General features: G+C 47.6%; 1 protein-coding gene across 3 annotated transcripts in view; it reads left to right on the top strand.

Moving 5' to 3' along the window:
• plxnc1 (plexin C1) overlaps positions 1–18325 on the top strand; it is a 153581-nt gene that overhangs the window by 111838 nt on the left and 23418 nt on the right. For 2 of the 3 annotated variants that reach the window (XM_068004657.1, XM_068004659.1), the window contains exons 20-24: positions 4927–5036; positions 5177–5236; positions 9267–9394; positions 10464–10659; positions 12399–12545. In XM_068004657.1, the coding sequence (XP_067860758.1) occupies positions 4927–5036; positions 5177–5236; positions 9267–9394; positions 10464–10659; positions 12399–12545 (641 nt within the window). The remainder of the gene's footprint in view (positions 1–4926; positions 5037–5176; positions 5237–9266; positions 9395–10463; positions 10660–12398; positions 12546–18325) is intronic. The other variant, XM_068004658.1, reaches the window with a different exon arrangement.

Here is an 18325-nt window from a genome sequence, read left to right as displayed (position 1 = left end):
TTAATATTGGGGAGGATCGGGGGATGGGGGGTTACTGTTTAATATTGGGGAGAATCGGGGAGTGGGAGGTTACTGTGTAATATTGGGGAGGATCGGGGGATGGGGGGTTACTGTGTAATATTGGGGAGGATCGGGGAGTGGGGGGTTACTGTTTAATATTGGGGAGGATCGGGGAGTGGGGGGTTACTGTTTAATATTGGGGAGGATCGGGGGATGGGGGGTTACTGTGTAATATTTGGGAGAATCGGGGAGTGGGGGGTTACTGTGTAATATTGGGGAGAATCGGGGAGTGGGGGGTTACTGTGTAATATTGGGGAGGATCGGGGAGTGGGGGGTTACTGTGTTATATTGGGGAGGATCGGGGAGTGGGGGGTTACTGTGTAATATTGGGGAGGATCGGGGTTGGGGGTTACTGTGTAATATTGGGGAGGATCGGAGAGTGGGGGGTTACTGTGTAATATTGGGGAGAATCGGGGAGTGGGAGGTTACTGTGTAATATTGGGGAGAATCGGGGAGTGGGGGGTTACTGTGTAATATTGGGGAGGATCGGGGGATGGGGGGTTACTGTGTAATATTGGAGAGAATCGGAGAGTGGGGGGTTACTGTGTAATATTGGGGAGGATCGGGGGATGGGGGATTACTGTGTAATATTGGGGAGGACGGAGAGTGGGGGGTTATTGTGTAATATTGGAGAGAATCGGAGAGTGGGGGGTTATTGTGTAATATTGGAGAGAATCGGAGAGTGGGGGGTTACTGTGTAATATTGGAGAGGACGGAGAGTGGGGGGTTATTGTGTAATATTGGAGAGAATCGGAGAGTGGGGGGTTACTGTGTAATATTGGGGAGAATCGGGGAGTGGGGGGTTACTGTTTAATATTGGGGAGGATCGGGGGATGGGGGGTTACTGTTTAATATTGGGGAGGATCGGAGAGTGGGGGGTTACTGTGTAATATTGGGGAGAATCGGGGAGTGGGGGGTTACTGTGTAATATTGGAGAGAATCGGAGAGTGGGGGGTTACTGTGTAATATTGGAGAGAATCGGAGAGTGGGGGGGTTACTGTGTAATATTGGAGAGAATCGGAGAGTGGGGGATACTGTGTAATATTGAGGAGGATCGGGGAGTGGGGGGTTACTGTGTAATATTGGAGAGGATCGGAGAGTGGGGGATACTGTGTAATATTGGGGAGGATCGGAGAGTGGGGGGTTACTGTGTCATATTGCGGAGGATCGGGGAGTGGGGGGTTATTGTGTAATATTGGGGAGGATCGGGGGATGGGGGGTTACTGTGTAATATTGGGGAGGATCGGGGGATGGGGGGTTACTGTGTAATATTGGGGAGAATCGGGGAGTGGGGGGGTTACTGTGTAATATTGGTGAGAATCGGGGAGTGGGGGGTTACTGTGTAATATTGGGGAGGATCGGGGGATGGGGGGTTACTGTGTAATATTGGGGAGGATCAGGGAGTGGGGGATTACTGTGTAATATTGGGGAGGATCGGGGGATGGGGGGTTACTGTGTAATATTGGGGAGGATCGGGGGATGGGGGGTTACTGTGTAATATTGGGGAGGATCGGAGAGTGGGGGGTTACTGTGTAATATTGGGGAGGATCGGGGGATGGGGGGTTACTGTGTAATATTGGGGAGGATCGGGGGATGGGGGATTACTGTGTAATATTGGGGAGGATCGGAGAGTGGGGGGTTACTGTGTAATATTGGAGAGGATCGGAGAGTGGGGGATACTGTGTAATATTGGGGAGGATCGGAGAGTGGGGGATTACTGTGTAATATTGGGGAGGATCGGGAGTGGGGGATTACTGTGTAATATTGGGGAGGATCGGGGGATGGGGGGTTACTGTGTAATATTGGGTAGAATCGGGGAGTGGGGGGTTACCGTGTAATATTGGTGAGAATCGGGGAGTGGGGGGTTACTGTGTAATATTGGGGAGAATCGGGGAGTGGGGGGTTACTGTGTAATATTGGGGAGAATCGGGGAGTGGGGGGTTATTGTGTAATATTGGGGAGGATCGGAGAGTGGGGGGTTACTGTGTAATATTGGGGAGGATCGGGGGATGGGGGGTTACTGTGTAATATTGGTGAGAATCGGGGAGTGGGGGGTTATTGTGTAATATTGGTGAGAATCGGGGAGTGGGGGGTTATTGTGTAATATTGGGGAGGATCGGGGAGTGGGGGGTTACCGTGTAATATTGGTGAGAATCGGGGAGTGGGGGGTTATTGTGTAATATTGGGGAGGATCGGGGAGTGGGGGGTTACTGTGTAATATTGGGGAGGATCAGAGAGTGGGGGGTTACTGTGTAATATTGGGGAGGATCAGAGAGTGGGGGGTTACTGTTTAATATTGGGGAGGATCGGGGGATGGGGGGGTTACTGTGTAATATTGGGGAGGATCGGGGAGTAGGGGATTACTGTGTAATATTGGGGAGGATCAGGGAGTGGGGGATTACTGTGTTATATTGGGGAGGATCGGGGAGTGGGGGGTTACTGTGTAATATTGGGGAGGATCGGGGTTGGGGGTTACTGTGTAATATTGGGGAGGATCGGAGAGTGGGGGGTTACTGTGTAATATTGGGGAGAATCGGGGAGTGGGAGGTTACTGTGTAATATTGGGGAGAATCGCGGGATGGGGGGTTACTGTGTAATATTGGAGAGAATCGGAGAGTGGGGGGTTACTGTGTAATATTGGGGAGGATCGGGGGATGGGGGATTACTGTGTAATATTGGGGAGGATCGGAGAGTGGGGGGTTACCGTGTAATATTGGGGAGAATCGGGGAGTGGGGGGTTACTGTTTAATATTGGGGAGGATCGGGGGATGGGGGGTTACTGTTTAATATTGGGGAGAATCGGGGAGTGGGGGGTTACTGTTTAATATTGGGGAGGATCGGGGGATGGGGGGTTACTGTGTAATATTGGGGAGGATCGGGGGATGGGGGGTTACTGTGTAATATTGGGGAGGATCGGGGAGTGGGGGGTTACTGTTTAATATTGGGGAGGATCGGGGAGTGGGGGGTTACTATTTAATATTGGGGAGGATCGGGGAGTGGGAGGTTACTGTGTAATATTGGGGAGGATCGGGGGATGGGGGGTTACTGTGTAATATTGGGGAGGATCGGGGAGTGGGGGGTTACTGTTTAATATTGGGGAGGATCGGGGAGTGGGGGGTTACTGTTTAATATTGGGGAGGATCGGGGGATGGGGGGTTACTGTGTAATATTGGGGAGAATCGGGGAGTGGGAGGTTACTGTGTAATATTGGGGAGGATCGGGGGATGGGGGGTTACTGTTTAATATTGGGGAGAATCGGGGAGTGGGAGGTTACTGTGTAATATTGGGGAGGATCGGGGGATGGGGGGTTACTGTGTAATATTGGGGAGAATCGGGGAGTGGGAGGTTACTGTGTAATATTGGGGAGAATCGGGGAGTGGGGGGTTACTGTTTAATATTGGGGAGGATCGGGGAGTGGGGGGTTACTGTTTAATATTGGGGAGGATCGGGGGATGGGGGGTTACTGTGTAATATTGGGGAGAATCGGGGAGTGGGAGGTTACTGTGTAATATTGGGGAGGATCGGGGGATGGGGGGTTATTGTGTAATATTGGGGAGGATCGGGGGATGGGGGGTTACTGTGTAATATTGGGGAGAATCGGGGAGTGGGAGGTTACTGTGTAATATTGGGGAGAATCGGGGAGTGGGGGGTTACTGTTTAATATTGGGGAGGATCGGGGGATGGGGGGTTACTGTGTAATATTGGGGAGGATCGGGGGATGGGGGGTTACTGTGTAATATTGGGGAGAATCGGGGAGTGGGAGGTTACTGTGTAATATTGGGGAGGATCGGGGGATGGGGGGTTACTGTGTAATATTGGGGAGGATCGGGGGATGGGGGGTTACTGTGTAATATTGGGGAGAATCGGGGAGTGGGGGGTTACTGTTTAATATTGGGGAGGATCGGGGAGTGGGGGGTTACTGTTTAATATTGGGGAGGATCGGGGGATGGGGGGTTACTGTGTAATATTGGGGAGAATCGGGGAGTGGGGGGTTACTGTGTAATATTGGGGAGGATCGGGGAGTGGGGGGTTACTGTGTAATATTGGGGAGAATCGGGGAGTGGGGGGTTACTGTGTAATATTTGGGAGAATCGGGGAGTGGGGGGTTACTGTGTAATATTGGGGAGAATCGGGGAGTGGGGGGTTACTGTGTAATATTGGGGAGGATCGGGGAGTGGGGGGTTACTGTGTTATATTGGGGAGGATCGGGGTTGGGGGTTACTGTGTAATATTGGGGAGGATCGGAGAGTGGGGGGTTACTGTGTAATATTGGGGAGAATCGGGGAGTGGGAGGTTACTGTGTAATATTGGGGAGGATCGGGGGATGGGGGGTTACTGTGTAATATTGGGGAGGATCGGGGAGTGGGGGGTTACTGTGTAATATTGGGGAGGATCGGGGAGTGGGGGGTTACTGTGTAATATTGGGGAGGATCGGGGAGTGGGGAGTTACTGTGTAATATTGGGGAGGATCGGGGGATGGGGGGTTACTGTGTAATATTGGGGAGGATCGGGGGATGGGGGGTTACTGTGTAATATTGGGGAGGATCGGAGAGTGGGGGGTTACTGTGTAATATTGGGGAGGATCGGAGAGTGGGGGGTTACTGTGTAATATTGGGGAGGATCGGAGAGTGGGGGCGTTACTGTGTAATATTGGGGAGGATCGGGGAGTGGGGGGTTACTGTGTAATATTGGGGAGGATCGGGGAGTGGGGGGTTACTGTGTAATATTGAGGAGGATCGGGGGATGGGGGATTACTGTTTAATATTGGGGAGGATCGGGAGATGGTGATTGACTTGAAGGGGAGCAAACTAATGGGGAAAATTTCCACCACTGACTTATTTAAAGTTTAATTCTCTTTTTTTGAAGGTTTTGTTGAGCTTCAGACTGAGGGATCAGATATGCAGCTACTTGAAGATTCTGGTAGTATCCCTTTCCTGGATTACAAACACTTTGCTGTAAGAACATTCTTTCCTGAGGTAACACTGATAACTTTACCTTTTTCAATACATTACATTATCTAGATTACGACTGAATTATCTCAGTACAAGATTAACAGTCATGATCGTGTGCCTCAATCTTAAAATACTAAACGACGGGTTTTTTATGCTTCCTCTAGTCGGGAAACGGAGCAAGTGTCCCTAGCTTTGTCAGCGATCCGATCGTCACTGCACCTCAGGTACATTTGAGACGTGTATTAGCATGTGTTGTTCTGTGGAACTATGTGGAATTACAGTTGCCGACATGTTAACAATGGGGGTGAAATTGGCCTGGGCAAAAACACCGAAGGGCGATAGTGAATCGGCCGCCTGTTTTACACTCCTCCTGATGTGCTTTTCCACTGAAGTTAAAGAAAAGACGAATGTGAAATCCCTCTGTCCATTGTTATCTGAGGCGGCAACCCATTTTGAATAAGTGCGTTAAAGCCTATACAAAACAATGGAGAAAGGGGCATTGTACACACAGGGAACATTGTACACACAGGGAACAGTGTACAATGAGGGAAATATTGTTCAAACAGGGAAATATTGTTCAATGAGGGAAATATTGTTCAAACAGGGAAATATTGTTCAAACAGGGAACATTGTTCAAACAGGGAACAGTGTACAATGAGGGAAATATTGTTCAAACGGGGAAATATTGTTCAATGAGGGAAATATTGTTCAAACAGGGAAATATTGTTCAAACAGGGAACATTGTTCAAACAGGGAACAGTGTACAATGAGGGAAATATTGTTCAAACAGGGAAATATTGTTCAATGAGGGAAATATTGTTCAATGAGGGAAATATTGTTCAAACAGGGAACATTGTACAATGAGGGAAATATTGTTCAAATAGGGAACATTGTTCAAACAGGGAAATATTGTTCAAACAGGGAACAGTGTACAATGAGGGAAATAGTGTTCAAACAGGGAAATATTGTTCAATGAGGGAAATATTGTTCAAACAGGGAACATTGTTCAAACAGGGAACAGTGTACAATGAGGGAAATATTGTTCAAACGGGGAAATATTGTTCAATGAGGGAAATATTGTTCAAACAGGGAAATATTGTTCAATGAGGGAAATATTGTTCAAACAGGGAACATTGTTCAAACAGGGAACAGTGTACAATGAGGGAAATATTGTTCAAACGGGGAAATATTGTTCAATGAGGGAAATATTGTTCAAACAGGGAAATATTGTTCAAACAGGGAACAGTGTACAATGAGGGAAATATTGTTCAAACAGGGAAATATTGTTCAATGAGGGAATATTGTTCAAACAGGAAACATTGTTCAAATGGGAAATATTGTTCAAACAGGGAACATATGGAGAAATATGATTTATTAAATGAGAGCCAGCACAGATTTGTTAAAGGCAAGCCGTGTTTGACTAGCTGGATTGAGTTCTTTGATGAAGTAACAGAGAGGGTTGATGAAGGTAGTGCAGTTACTGTTGTGTATATGGACTTTCAAGATATGTTTGATAAAGTACCACATAATAGACTTGTTAGCAAAATTGAAGCCCATGGGATTAAAGGAACAATGGCTGCATAGATACGAAATTGGCTAAGGGACAGAAAGCAGAGAGTAGTGGTGAACATCTGTTTTTCTGACTGGAGTGGGGGATACAGTGGTGTCCCCCAGTATTAAGACCACTGCTCATTTTGACATATATTAATGTCTTGGACATGGGTACACAGAGCATAATTTCAAAGTTTGCAGATCACACAAAACTCAGAAATGTAGTAAACAATTTGGAGGATAGTAACAGACTTCAGGCGGACATAGACAGACTAGTGAACTGGACAGACACATGGCTGATGCAATTTAATACAGAGAAGTGTGAAGTGATGAATTTTGATAGGAAGAATGAGGAGAAACAATATAAACTAAATGGTACAATTTTAAATGTGGTGCAAGAACAGAGAGACCTGGGGATGTATGTACAGAAATCTTTGAAGGTGGCAGGACAAGTTGAGAAGGCTGTTAAAAAGGCATATGGGATCCTGGGCTTTATAAATAGAGGCAAAAGCAAGAAAGTTATGCTAAACCTTTATAAAGCTGGAGTATTGTGTCCAATTCTGGGCACCACACTTTAGGAAGGATGTTAAGGCATTAGAGAGGGTGCAGTGATCATTTACTAGAATGGTATCAGGGATGAGGGACTTCAGTTATGTGGCGAGACTGGAGAAACTGGGATAAAAACAGAAAATGCTGGAGAAGCTCAGCAAGTGAGGCAGCATCTGTGGAGAAAGAAACAGAGTTAACGATTCAGGTCAAAGACCTTTCATCAGAACTGGAAGAAGCTGAAGATTTAACAGTTTTTAATCAAGTACAGAGCTAGAGAAAGGGGGGAGGAAGGGGAGGGGGAGGAAAGAACATAAGAGAAGGTCTGTGATAGGGTGGAGGGCAGGAGTGGTTAAATGTCAAAAGGGATGATGGTGCAAGGCGAGGTGGGTGGTAATGGGACAGGTAAAGAAACAGAAGATGGGTCTAGAGGAGCTGTAAATGGCAACAGCAGAACCATTACCAGCACTTACTGTCCTACAAAATGGGGCCAATTGTTATGATCTGAAGTTATTGAAATCATTGTTGAGTCCAGAAGGTTGTAAAGTGCCTAATCAAAAGGCTGTTCCTCGAGCTTACATTGGGCTTCATTGGAACAGTGTAAGAGGCCGAGGACAGAGAGATCAGAGTGGGAGTGGGGCAGGGAATTAAAATGGCGAGTGACCGGCAGGTCAGGGTCACGCTTGCGGACTGAGCGGAGGTGTTCAGTAACGTGATCACCCAAATCGCTGTTTCACCTGGAAGGAGTGTTTGGGGCCCTGGACAGTGGGAAGGGAGGAGGTGAAAGGGCAGGTGTTGCATCTCCTGAGCTCGCACGGGAAGGTACCGTGGGGAGGAGAGCACGTGTTGGGGGTGATGGAAGAGTGGACCAGGGTATCATGGAGGGAACGGTCCCTTCAGAATGCTGAAAGGGGAGGGGAGGGGAAGATGTGTTTGGTGGTGGGATCACGTTGGAGGTGGAGGAAATGACAGGGGATGATCTGTTGAACATGGGGGCTGATGGGATGGAAGGTGAGGACATGGGGTACCCTATCAGAGATTTACTAGAATGGTGCCAGGGATGAAGGACTTCAGTTATATGGAGACTGGAGAAGCCAGGGGTTGTTCTCCTTAGAGCAGAGAAGGTTATGGGGAGATTTGATAGAAGTATTCAAAATCATGAAGGGTCTAGACAGAGTAGATAAAGAGAAATTGTTCCTATTGGCAGAAGGGTCAAGCACCAGAGGACATAGTTTTAAGGTGATTGGCAAAAGAACCAAAGGCGACATGAGGAAATGCCTTTTTACACAGTGAGTGGTTATGATCTGGAATGCACTGCCCGAGGGGATGGTGGAGGCAGATTCAATTGTGGCTTTCAAAAGGGAACTGGATAAGTATTTGAAGGGAAAAAATTTGCAGGGCTATGAGGAAAGGGCGGGGGAATGGGACTAGCTGGCTTGCTCTTGTGAAGAGACGGCACGGACTCGATGGGCCGAATGGCCTCCTTCCATGCTGTAACCATTCCATGATTCTATCATGGTTCTGGGAGGGAGGGGAAGGGGTGATGGCAGAAGTGTGGGAAATAGGACGGACACGTTCGAGGGTCCTGTCAACTACAGTGGAGGGGAATCTTCGGTTGGGAAAAAGGAAGACATATGGGAAGCACTGGTGTGGAAGGTGGCATCGTCAGAACAGATGTGACGGAGATGGAGAAACTGAGAGAAGGGAATAGAGTCCTTACGGGAAGCAGGGTGGGAGGAAATGTAATTAAGGTAGCTGTGGGAGTTGGTGGGCTTATAATAGATATTGGTTGACAGCCAATCCCCAGAAATGGAGATAGAGAAATCGAGGCAGGGAAGGGAAGAGTCAGTGATGGACCGTGTGAAGGCGAGGGAAGGTGGAAATTGGAAACAAAGTTGATGACATTTTCCAGTTCGGGGTGGGAGCAGGAAACGGCACCGATACAGTCATCGATGTGCCAGAAAAAGAGGTGAGGGAGGGGACCAGCTGTAAATTTTTCTCTTTCCTCAGATGATCAATAGGGGTAAACGTAATATCAGAAAGATATTTCACCATTTTTCCCTTTATACTGATGTTGTTTTACCCACTAACTACAGAATTCACCGCTTTAAACTGAGATTTTACACAACCTGCTTCTCATTACTGTTTCATTTGAAGCAGGCACCTGGAAAAGACAAACCGAATGAAGGATTCGACACCTTGACAAACTTCCTGAGTAATGAACAATTTCTTGTGACTTTAATACACATCCTTGAGCAACAAAAGGATTTCTCTATTAAAGACCGGTTAGTTTTCAGTGATATCTTTGTGGGTACTTTGCTTTTTAAAAACGTTGGACTTCCCTTAGATTCCCAATATTTGACTCGACCCCATCGAATGATGTTGTCAGTATAAATATCATGTTACTGTGAGATTTGTTAAGAAAGTTTAACTAAAGCCGAACTGAAATTTTGAATCGGAACAACTGCACTGAATAATCACCCCCTTTCCGCCGGGTGAGGGGTGTTTAAATTCACCCCAATATGTGGGGCTTTGGGAAGAAGGGGCTGCCAGATAGAACCTTTGTTTCTGAGGGTGGCCACACAGAAAGGAATAGCTAATTGGCCGTAGGGACAGATCTGGTGATAGTGGGTCATTAAGATTGCATTGTAATCACTTCCAAGCTTAGTTGCAACAACAACTTGCATTGATATAAGACAAAATAGAATTGATGATTGTCAATACTCTAGAATTTTTTTTAAAAAAACTTCTGTTTGGGTAGAAACAAAGGAACTGGAGAAGGCCATTCAGCCCTTCGAGCCTGTTCCGCCATTCAATCAGATCATGGCAGATCTGCACCTCATCTCCATTTACCTGCCTTTGCTCCATATTTCTTGTTACCTAACAAAAATCTATCGATCTCAGACTTGAAAGCTCCAATTGACCCCCTGCATCCACAGCCTTTTGCGGGAGAGAGTTCCAGATTTCCACTAGCCTTTGTGTGAAAAAGTTTTTCTTGATTTCACTCCGAACTGGCCTGGTTCTAATCTTAAGATTGTGTCCCCTTGTTCTAGATTCCCTTACCAGAGGAAAAATTTCTCTCTATCTACCCTATCAAATCCTTTTATTATTTTAAAGACCTCAATTAGAACATACCTCAACCTTCTAAACTCAAGGGAATACAAGCCAAGTTTATGCCCCGGTATCATGTATCTACACTGGGGTAGGACTCCACCCATGTGTTGGCACTCAAGAGAGCAGTTAAAAATTGGGCTGGACTCTTTGCTTTTAGAACGATATCCAAACATCAGATACACAAGTCATCTGAACTCCAAACACGCCTTTCTGATAATGCCAACTATTTGTCTTTAACAGGTGTAGGTTTGCTTCATTCCTTACCATCGCATTTCACAGTAACTTAGTTTACCTGACACGTATACTTGACCGTCTGCTGAAAGACTTGATGGACCAATCGACTGCCCAGCCAAAGCTGCTGCTGCGTGGCACGGAGACGGTGGTCGAAAAACTGTTGACAAACTGGGTGTCCCTGTGTATGTACGGTTTTCTGAGGGTAAGGGCTGTTTTCACCTTGTACTTTATTGTCACGGTGAAACGTGCATCTGTGGTTATGGATAATTTCTTCTTGCAGTCCAGTTTACAAATCATTTTGCTTTATTTTTTAATTCTTGGGATATGGGTGTCGCTGGCAGGGCCGGCATTTATTGCCCATCCCTAGTTGCCCAGAGAAGCTGGTGGTGGGCCTTCCTCTTGAACCACTGCAGTCCATATTCTTTGTTGTAGTAGTTTGATACAACTGAGTGGTTTGCTCAGCCACTTCGGAGGTCATTTAAGAGTCAACTCTGTCGGTGTGGGGCTGAAGTCACATATAGGCCCAGACCGGGTAAGGACGGCAGGTTTCCTTCCCTAAAGGACATTAGTGAAACAGTCGGGTTTTTACGACAATCCGACAGCTTTAAACTGAATTCAAATTCTCAAACGGCCATGGTGGGATTTGAACTCATGATCTCTGGATTATTAGTCCAGTAATATAACCACTACACCACCTTAATTGTTTAATTTATTAATAGTTGTTCCTGTTAGGGGGAAAAAAATGTGTTCCCCTGATGACCTTGCAGTAAATGTATTGCCAGATGTGGTACTAAGCCAAACAATCCAGGAAGGTCTCAGGTATTGAGATATACCGACTAAGAACATCCTAGATCTCAGTCTTTGCTGAGTGAGTTCTTCTCAGTTAAGGTCACAGTAGAAATGCTATAATTAGCCTCGCAGCCTCTGGTTAGGGTGAAGTTTTAAAAAATCAGTCAGAGTTTCCGGTCCTGATTGTTAAAGTTCCACTTTACACTTTTAGCTTGAGTTCTCGGAGACAGACAGTTTCCATTTGCAGATTGAGTCTCCTACAAAGCAAAATCTGCACTTTATGCATGCTGAGAACAGTATGTGGTTTGCAGGAAGATGAGCTGACCTTTAATTATGATATAATGCCAAAGAGACCGGTGTAATGCCTATCACTCTCTCATATCTACCAATAAACTGTCAGGCTTTTGGAGGAAACAACTTTTCGAAGTCTTCCCAACGTGAAGATTAAGAGCAGAACTTTCAATTTCAGTGGGGGTGTAAAATGGACGATATGATTTCAATAGAAAGGGAAATTGGGCGGGAGATTTAACGGGCAGCTGATCCAATATCGTCCGTTTTACTCCCCCCGCTGAAGTTGGAAGTTCTGATCTATGTGTGGGTGCCATGATAGTCCTGCTCACTACATGAAGTCCAAGTATCAATCCCAGAAATTGATCCAAATTGAACTATAGATATTGGAGGAAAGTCAGAAAGTCGTGGGTTCGAGTCCCACTCCAGGGACTTGAACACATAATCCAACCTGACACTCCAGTGCAGTACTGAGGGAGTGCTGCACTGTCGGAGGCGCCGACTTTCAGATGAAATATTAAGCTATCGTCTGTCATCTCATGTGGACATAAAAGATCCCAAGGCACTATTGGAAGAAGAGCAGGGGAAATCTGCAAAGTATCCTGGCCAATATTTATCCCTCAACCAACATCACTAAAACAGATTATCTGATCATTATCACATTGCTGCTTTTGGGACCTTGCTGTGCGCAAATTGGCTGTTGTGATTCCTACTTCAAAAAGTACTTCATTGGCTGTAAAGTGCTTTGGGACGTCCTGAGGTTGTGACAGGCGCTATGTAAATGCAAGTTCTTTTTCTCTTATAACTGGGATTTACAATATGCCATTCTTCATTTCATGAGAGTTGATGCCCTTCTAATTGCAGGAATCTGTTGGAGAGCCGTTATTTAAGCTTGTGTCCGCAATAAAGCAACGGATTAACCTGGGTCCAGTGGATGCAATCAGTGGTAAAGCGTTGTACACACTAAATGAGGACTGGCTATTGTGGCAGGTTACCGACTTTAATACTCTGGTATGTGCAATCTTAATGGTGGCAGAGAACGCATCTGCACATTTTAATTAACCACCACTGATCACATAAAGACGGAGCTCTTCATGCTACTAATCTGTGAGGGTTTACTTTCCTGGTTTATATGCAATGTTACTGTAACAAGATTTAATTTTAAAAGAGCCTCTTAAGTCTTAAAATATTTGCCTGCATCTTTATTTTGATTAATCCATCGTTAGATCGGAAATAATGAGAATTCTTCCAATAAATGACACTTGAGATTTTTAACAGGTTGCTATTCCCTGTTTACGAAGTTTTAACATATTATCGTAATATTGCAACAAACCAGATCCTCCTCCTTAGCTAATGGAAAATCATAGAAGTTCCCTTTTTTTGAATTTGCTACGGTTGCACGGAAGTCAAGAATATTAGTGTCAGCCTGTAATTAAAATACAAATATATTATCTATTCACAAAATTTTGAGATAAATAAATATCAAACTGGCTCCGATTGTGCTATTGTCTAAATATATTAAAAACCTTACAGCTACATTCAACTCCTGTCAACTTTAGCCATCATAAATTCCTATGACCACATTTATAATGGGAACCACCTATGTAAACTTGACAGGCTGTAATTACACCATCCCCCATTGGGGGCGTTGCAGTGCCACCACTTGTGAAATTCAACCCAGTTAATCTGTTTTTGGTGGTGTTGGCTGAGGTAGAAATGTTAGCCAGGACACTGGGAGAACACATCTGTTCTGCTGACAACCTGTAGTATATCAGCAAGAATAACGGCAGCCTGTAGAATCTTTCCCCTCCCCCGTATCCTTTGTCAGGACGACCTAGAATGTGTAGTGCGGGGTCAGTGAGTGAGCCACCTTCAGGTTTCCCAAACTGACTGAGAGATGGAAACATAGACAGAGACACGCACATATAGAGAAAATGGGTGAGAAGCACACGGGAAGAGAAAGAGGGAAGGAGAGAGTTACAGAAAGAACGAAAAAGGGAGTGTAAGGCATAAAGAGATGAGAGCAAGAGTATGTGGGAACCATACAGGGAGAGGGAGCAGGCACGTGGCAACTACTGGACTGTACCCCATGTGAGTCATCACCCTCAGGAGAATGGGGGCAAGGCATTGTATGGCTCAGTTCCTCTTTTCCCACCACTTCGTCCCAGTTCTATGAATCCAAAGGTCGTGGGTTCAAGTCCCACTCCAGGGACTTGAGTACATAATCCAGGCTGACACTCTCAGTGCAGCACTGTCGGAGGTACCGTCTTTCAGATGAGACATTAAACTGAGGCCCTATCTACCCTCTCAGGTGGATGTAAAAGATCTTAAGGCACTATTTTGAAGAAATTCCTGATCAACATTTATCCCTCAACCAACATGTAAAAAAACAAATTATCTGGTCATTTATTTCTTTGTAGTTTGTGGGTCCTTGCTGTGCGCAAATTGACTGTTGCATTTCCTTACAACAGTGGCTACACTTCAAATATTACTTCATTGGTTGTACAGTGCTTTGGGGGTGACCAGAGGTCATGAAAGGTTCTATATAAATGCAAGTTCTTTCTTTCTTTCTGAACATTGACTTCAGAAGTCCCTAACACTTGTTCTGCCTTTTTGGTCCTGTTGGTTTAATGGTTTAACGCCACAAGGTCATATTCACGACAAAATAATGAAGTTACCTACATCAGATCCTCTTTTCCCACCACTTCACCCCAGTTTTATGTTTGCTGTGAGGTTAAACTGATCCCAGTTATATAGTATACGAAATTATTTTTCTTTCTTTTGGCTACGTAGACAACAGGGATCTGCTCCCAGCCTCTGTCTGCTTCATTGAGCAAAGGAAAGAAAGCCTCGCATTTATATTGCATGTTATCACCTCTCAAAACACCTAAAGCACTTCACACACAATGGATTGCAGTGACTGTTGTGTAGATGAATGCAAAAGCCATTTTGCACATGGTGCAATCCTGCAAACCAGCAATTAAGTGAATGACGGCATCATCTGATTCTGGTCGTTGGAGGAATTTGACCAGCAGAATTCCCAGCTCAATTTCAAATAGTACCATGGGACTTTTAGCCTCTCAATTTAACATCCAAAGGACAGCACTGGAGTGTCAGCCTAGGATAAGTGCAGCAATCTCTGGAGGGGGCTTGAACCCACAGCCTCCTGAGCTAGAGGCATGAGTGCAACCAACGGTGCCACGGCTGTCACTCGAGTGCACGTTGAGCACATCATACAGCCCAAGGACAGCTGCAGCCATTGTGAGGCTTTGTTGTGGCTCTTGAACTGGATCCATCTCAATGCTGGTGCTTCCTGCCCCATGAGTGGTTAATGAGCCAGGTCCCCGATGTGTTTCAGGCCCAGCTTCCTCCCTATTGAATCAACCTATGTTCTCCAAGCTTCACATTTCATCTACTGCCACTAAATCACCCAGCTAAACCAATTCCCACCGCTTCCTCTCCTCAGACTCCCAGGGGAGGTGGGGGGGTGGGAGGGAGCAGGAGTGCAATTTTGAACCTTGGCCTAAACACGGTGTGGAGTCGGCAATGCATCCGCTGTCCCCATCCAATTGATTCATAGGAACAGGATGAGGCCATTCAGCCCATTGAGCCTGTTCCGCCATTCAGTCAGATCATGGCTGATCTGTATCTCAACTCCATTTACCCGTCTTTGCTCCATATTCCTTAATACCCTTACCCAACAAAAATCTATCGATCTCAGTTTTGAAATTTACAATTGACCCCCAGTATCCACAACTTTTGGGGAGAGTGTTCCAGATTTCCACTCCCCTTTGTGTGAAGAAGTGCTTCCTGACATCACCCCTGAACAGGCTAGCTCTAATTTTAAGGTTATGCCCCCTTGTTCTGGACTCCCCCCACCAGAGGAAATAATTTCTCTCTATCTACCCTATCAAATCCTTTAATCATCTTTAAACACCTCAATTAGATCACCCTTGACTTAATCTTCTACATTCAAGGGGATACAGGCCTAGTCTATGCAACCTGTCCTTATAATATAACCTCCTTAGTCCCGGTATCATTCTGGTGAAAGCAGGAGGCCGGAATCAGTATCAGGTTCGGGTAGGAATCGGGGATACCTGCCTTGAATGCTGCCTCCAGCAGTCCAGGAGATCAGCGATTTAAATTTCCCGCCATGCGTTCCCCCCCCGCCCTCGCCCCCACCTCCGTGACATCACTAGCTTTTGGTAGAGAAGCCTCCAGCTCGGTGACGTCACCCACAGAGAGACGCGGCCGCGTGGAGTGCAGTCAGGAGGGAGCTGAGGAGTCAGGAATCAGGAGGGGGGTCGCTGAAATGTGGGAGGTCTCTGAAATGGAGGGGCGTCTCTCAAATGGGGGTCTCTCAAATGCGGGGGGGGGATTCCTCGGTTTCCCCTTTCTCCTGCCTCGGTCCCCCTCTCCCCCCGCCCTCAGTTTCTCCTCTCCCCCCCCACCTCAGTTTCCCCTCTTCCCCGTCCTCCATTTACCCTCTACCCCCTTCAATTTCCCCTCTCTCTCTCCCTCGCTTCCCCTCTCTCCCCCCCCTCATTTCCCCACTCTCTCCCACCCCCATAGTTTCCCCTCTCCCTCCCCCTTGGCAAAACCACGAGCAAAAATACTCAACTACAGGGGACCCAACCTTTATAAGGTAAACGCAATAACATTTGTAGATGTCACGTGATCAGATGTCATGTGATTGGGCTACACATGGTCAGATGTCATGTGATCAAACTCCAGGAACGCCTCTAACCAGAATTGGCCCCCTCTAGGTTCAGGTCTCATTAGAATACAGTCAGCAAATTGCCCAGCTCACTGCACCGGGAGATGGGAAATCCAGCAACTCCATGAATGAACCGAGCCAGAAGTGGGCAGTAAAGTAGTTGGGGGGGCGGGGGGGCTACCCAGAATCCGACAGCAGGTCGCAGTGTTTGTGCGGAGCCTGGGACAGCAGGTCGCAGTGTTTGTATGGAGCCTGGGACAGCAGGTCGCGGTGTTTGTATGGAGCCTGGGACAGCAGGTCGCAGTGTTTGTATGGAGCCTGGGACAGCAGGTCGCAGTGTTTGTATGGAGCCTGGGACAGCAGGTCGCGGTGTTTGTATGGAGCCTGGGACAGCAGGTCGCAGTGTTTGTATGGAGCCTGGGACAGCAGGTCGCAGTGTTTGTATGGAGCCTGGGACAGCAGGTCGCAGTGTTTGTATGGAGCCTGGGACAGCAGGTCGCGGTGTTTGTATGGAGCCTGGGACAGCAGGTCGCAGTGTTTGTATGGAGCCTGGGACAGCAGGTCGCAGTGTTTGTATGGAGCCTGGGACAGCAGGTCGCAGTGTTTGTATGGAGCCTGGGACAGCAGGTCGCAGTGTTTGTATGGAGCCTGGGACAGCAGGTCGCGGTGTTTGTGTGGAGCCTGGGACAGCAGGTCGCGGTGTTTGTATGGAGCCTGGGACAGCAGGTCGCGGTGTTTGTATGGAGCCTGGGACAGCAGGTCGCGGTGTTTGTATGGAGCCTGGGACAGCAGGTCGCGGTGTTTGTATGGAGCCTGGGACAGCAGGTCGCGGTGTTTGTATGGAGCCTGGGACAGCAGGTCGCAGTGTTTGTATGGAGCCTGGGACAGCAGGTCGCGGTGTTTGTATGGAGCCTGGGACAGCAGGTCCTAGTGTTTGTATGGAGCCTGGGACAGCAGGTCGCAGTGTTTGTATGGAGCCTGGGACAGCAGGTCGCAGTGTTTGTATGGAGCATGGGACAGCAGGTCGCAGTGTTTGTGTGGAGCCTGGGACATCAGGTCGCAGTGTTTGTATGGAGCCTGGGACAGCAGGTCGCAGTGTTTGTGTGGAGCCTGGGACAGCAGGTCGCAGTGTTTGTGTGGAGCCTGGGACAGCAGGTCGCAGTGTTTGTATGGAGTCTGGGACAGCAGGTCGCAGTGTTTGTATGGAGCCTGGGACAGCAGGTCGCAGTGTTTGTTTGGAGCCTGGGATAGCAGGTCGCAGTGTTTGTATGGAGCCTGGGACAGCAGGTCGCAGTGTTTGTATGGAGCCTGGGACAGCAGGTCGCGGTGTTTGTATGGAGCCTGGGACAGCAGGTCGCAGTGTTTGTATGGAGCCTGGGACAGCAGGTCGCGGTGTTTGTATGGAGCCTGGGACAGCAGGTCGCGGTGTTTGTATGGAGCCTGGGACAGCAGGTCGCGGTGTTTGTATGGAGCCTGGGACAGCAGGTCGCGGTGTTTGTATGGAGCCTGGGACAGCAGGTCGCGGTGTTTGTATGGAGCGTGGGACAGCAGGTCGCAGTGTTTGTATGGAGCCTGGGACAGCAGGTCGCAGTGTTTGTATGGAGCCTGGGACAGCAGGTCGCGGTGTTTGTATGGAGCGTGGGACAGCAGGTCGCAGTGTTTGTGTGGAGCCTGGGACAGCAGGTCGCGGTGTTTGTATGGAGCCTGGGACAGCAGGTCGCGGTGTTTGTATGGAGCCTGGGACAGCAGGTCGCAGTGTTTGTATGGAGCCTGGGACAGCAGGTCGCAGTGTTTGTATGGAGCCTGGGACAGCAGGTCGCGGTGTTTGTATGGAGCCTGGGACAGCAGGTCGCGGTGTTTGTGTGGAGCCTGGGACAGCAGGTCGCAGTGTTTGTATGGAGCCTGGGACAGCAGGTCGCAGTGTTTGTATGGAGCCTGGGACAGCAGGTCGCAGTGTTTGTATGGAGCCTGGGACAGCAGGTCGCGGTGTTTGTATGGAGCCTGGGACAGCAGGTCGCGGTGTTTGTATGGAGCCTGGGACAGCAGGTCGCGGTGTTTGTGTGGAGCCTGGGAC

Source organism: Heptranchias perlo, chromosome 24 (assembly GCF_035084215.1).
Source record: "Heptranchias perlo isolate sHepPer1 chromosome 24, sHepPer1.hap1, whole genome shotgun sequence".
NCBI classification, from domain to species: domain Eukaryota; kingdom Metazoa; phylum Chordata; class Chondrichthyes; order Hexanchiformes; family Hexanchidae; genus Heptranchias; species Heptranchias perlo.
The sequence above is the reverse complement of the archived record's forward strand: the minus strand, read 5'-3'. Positions and strand labels throughout refer to the sequence as shown.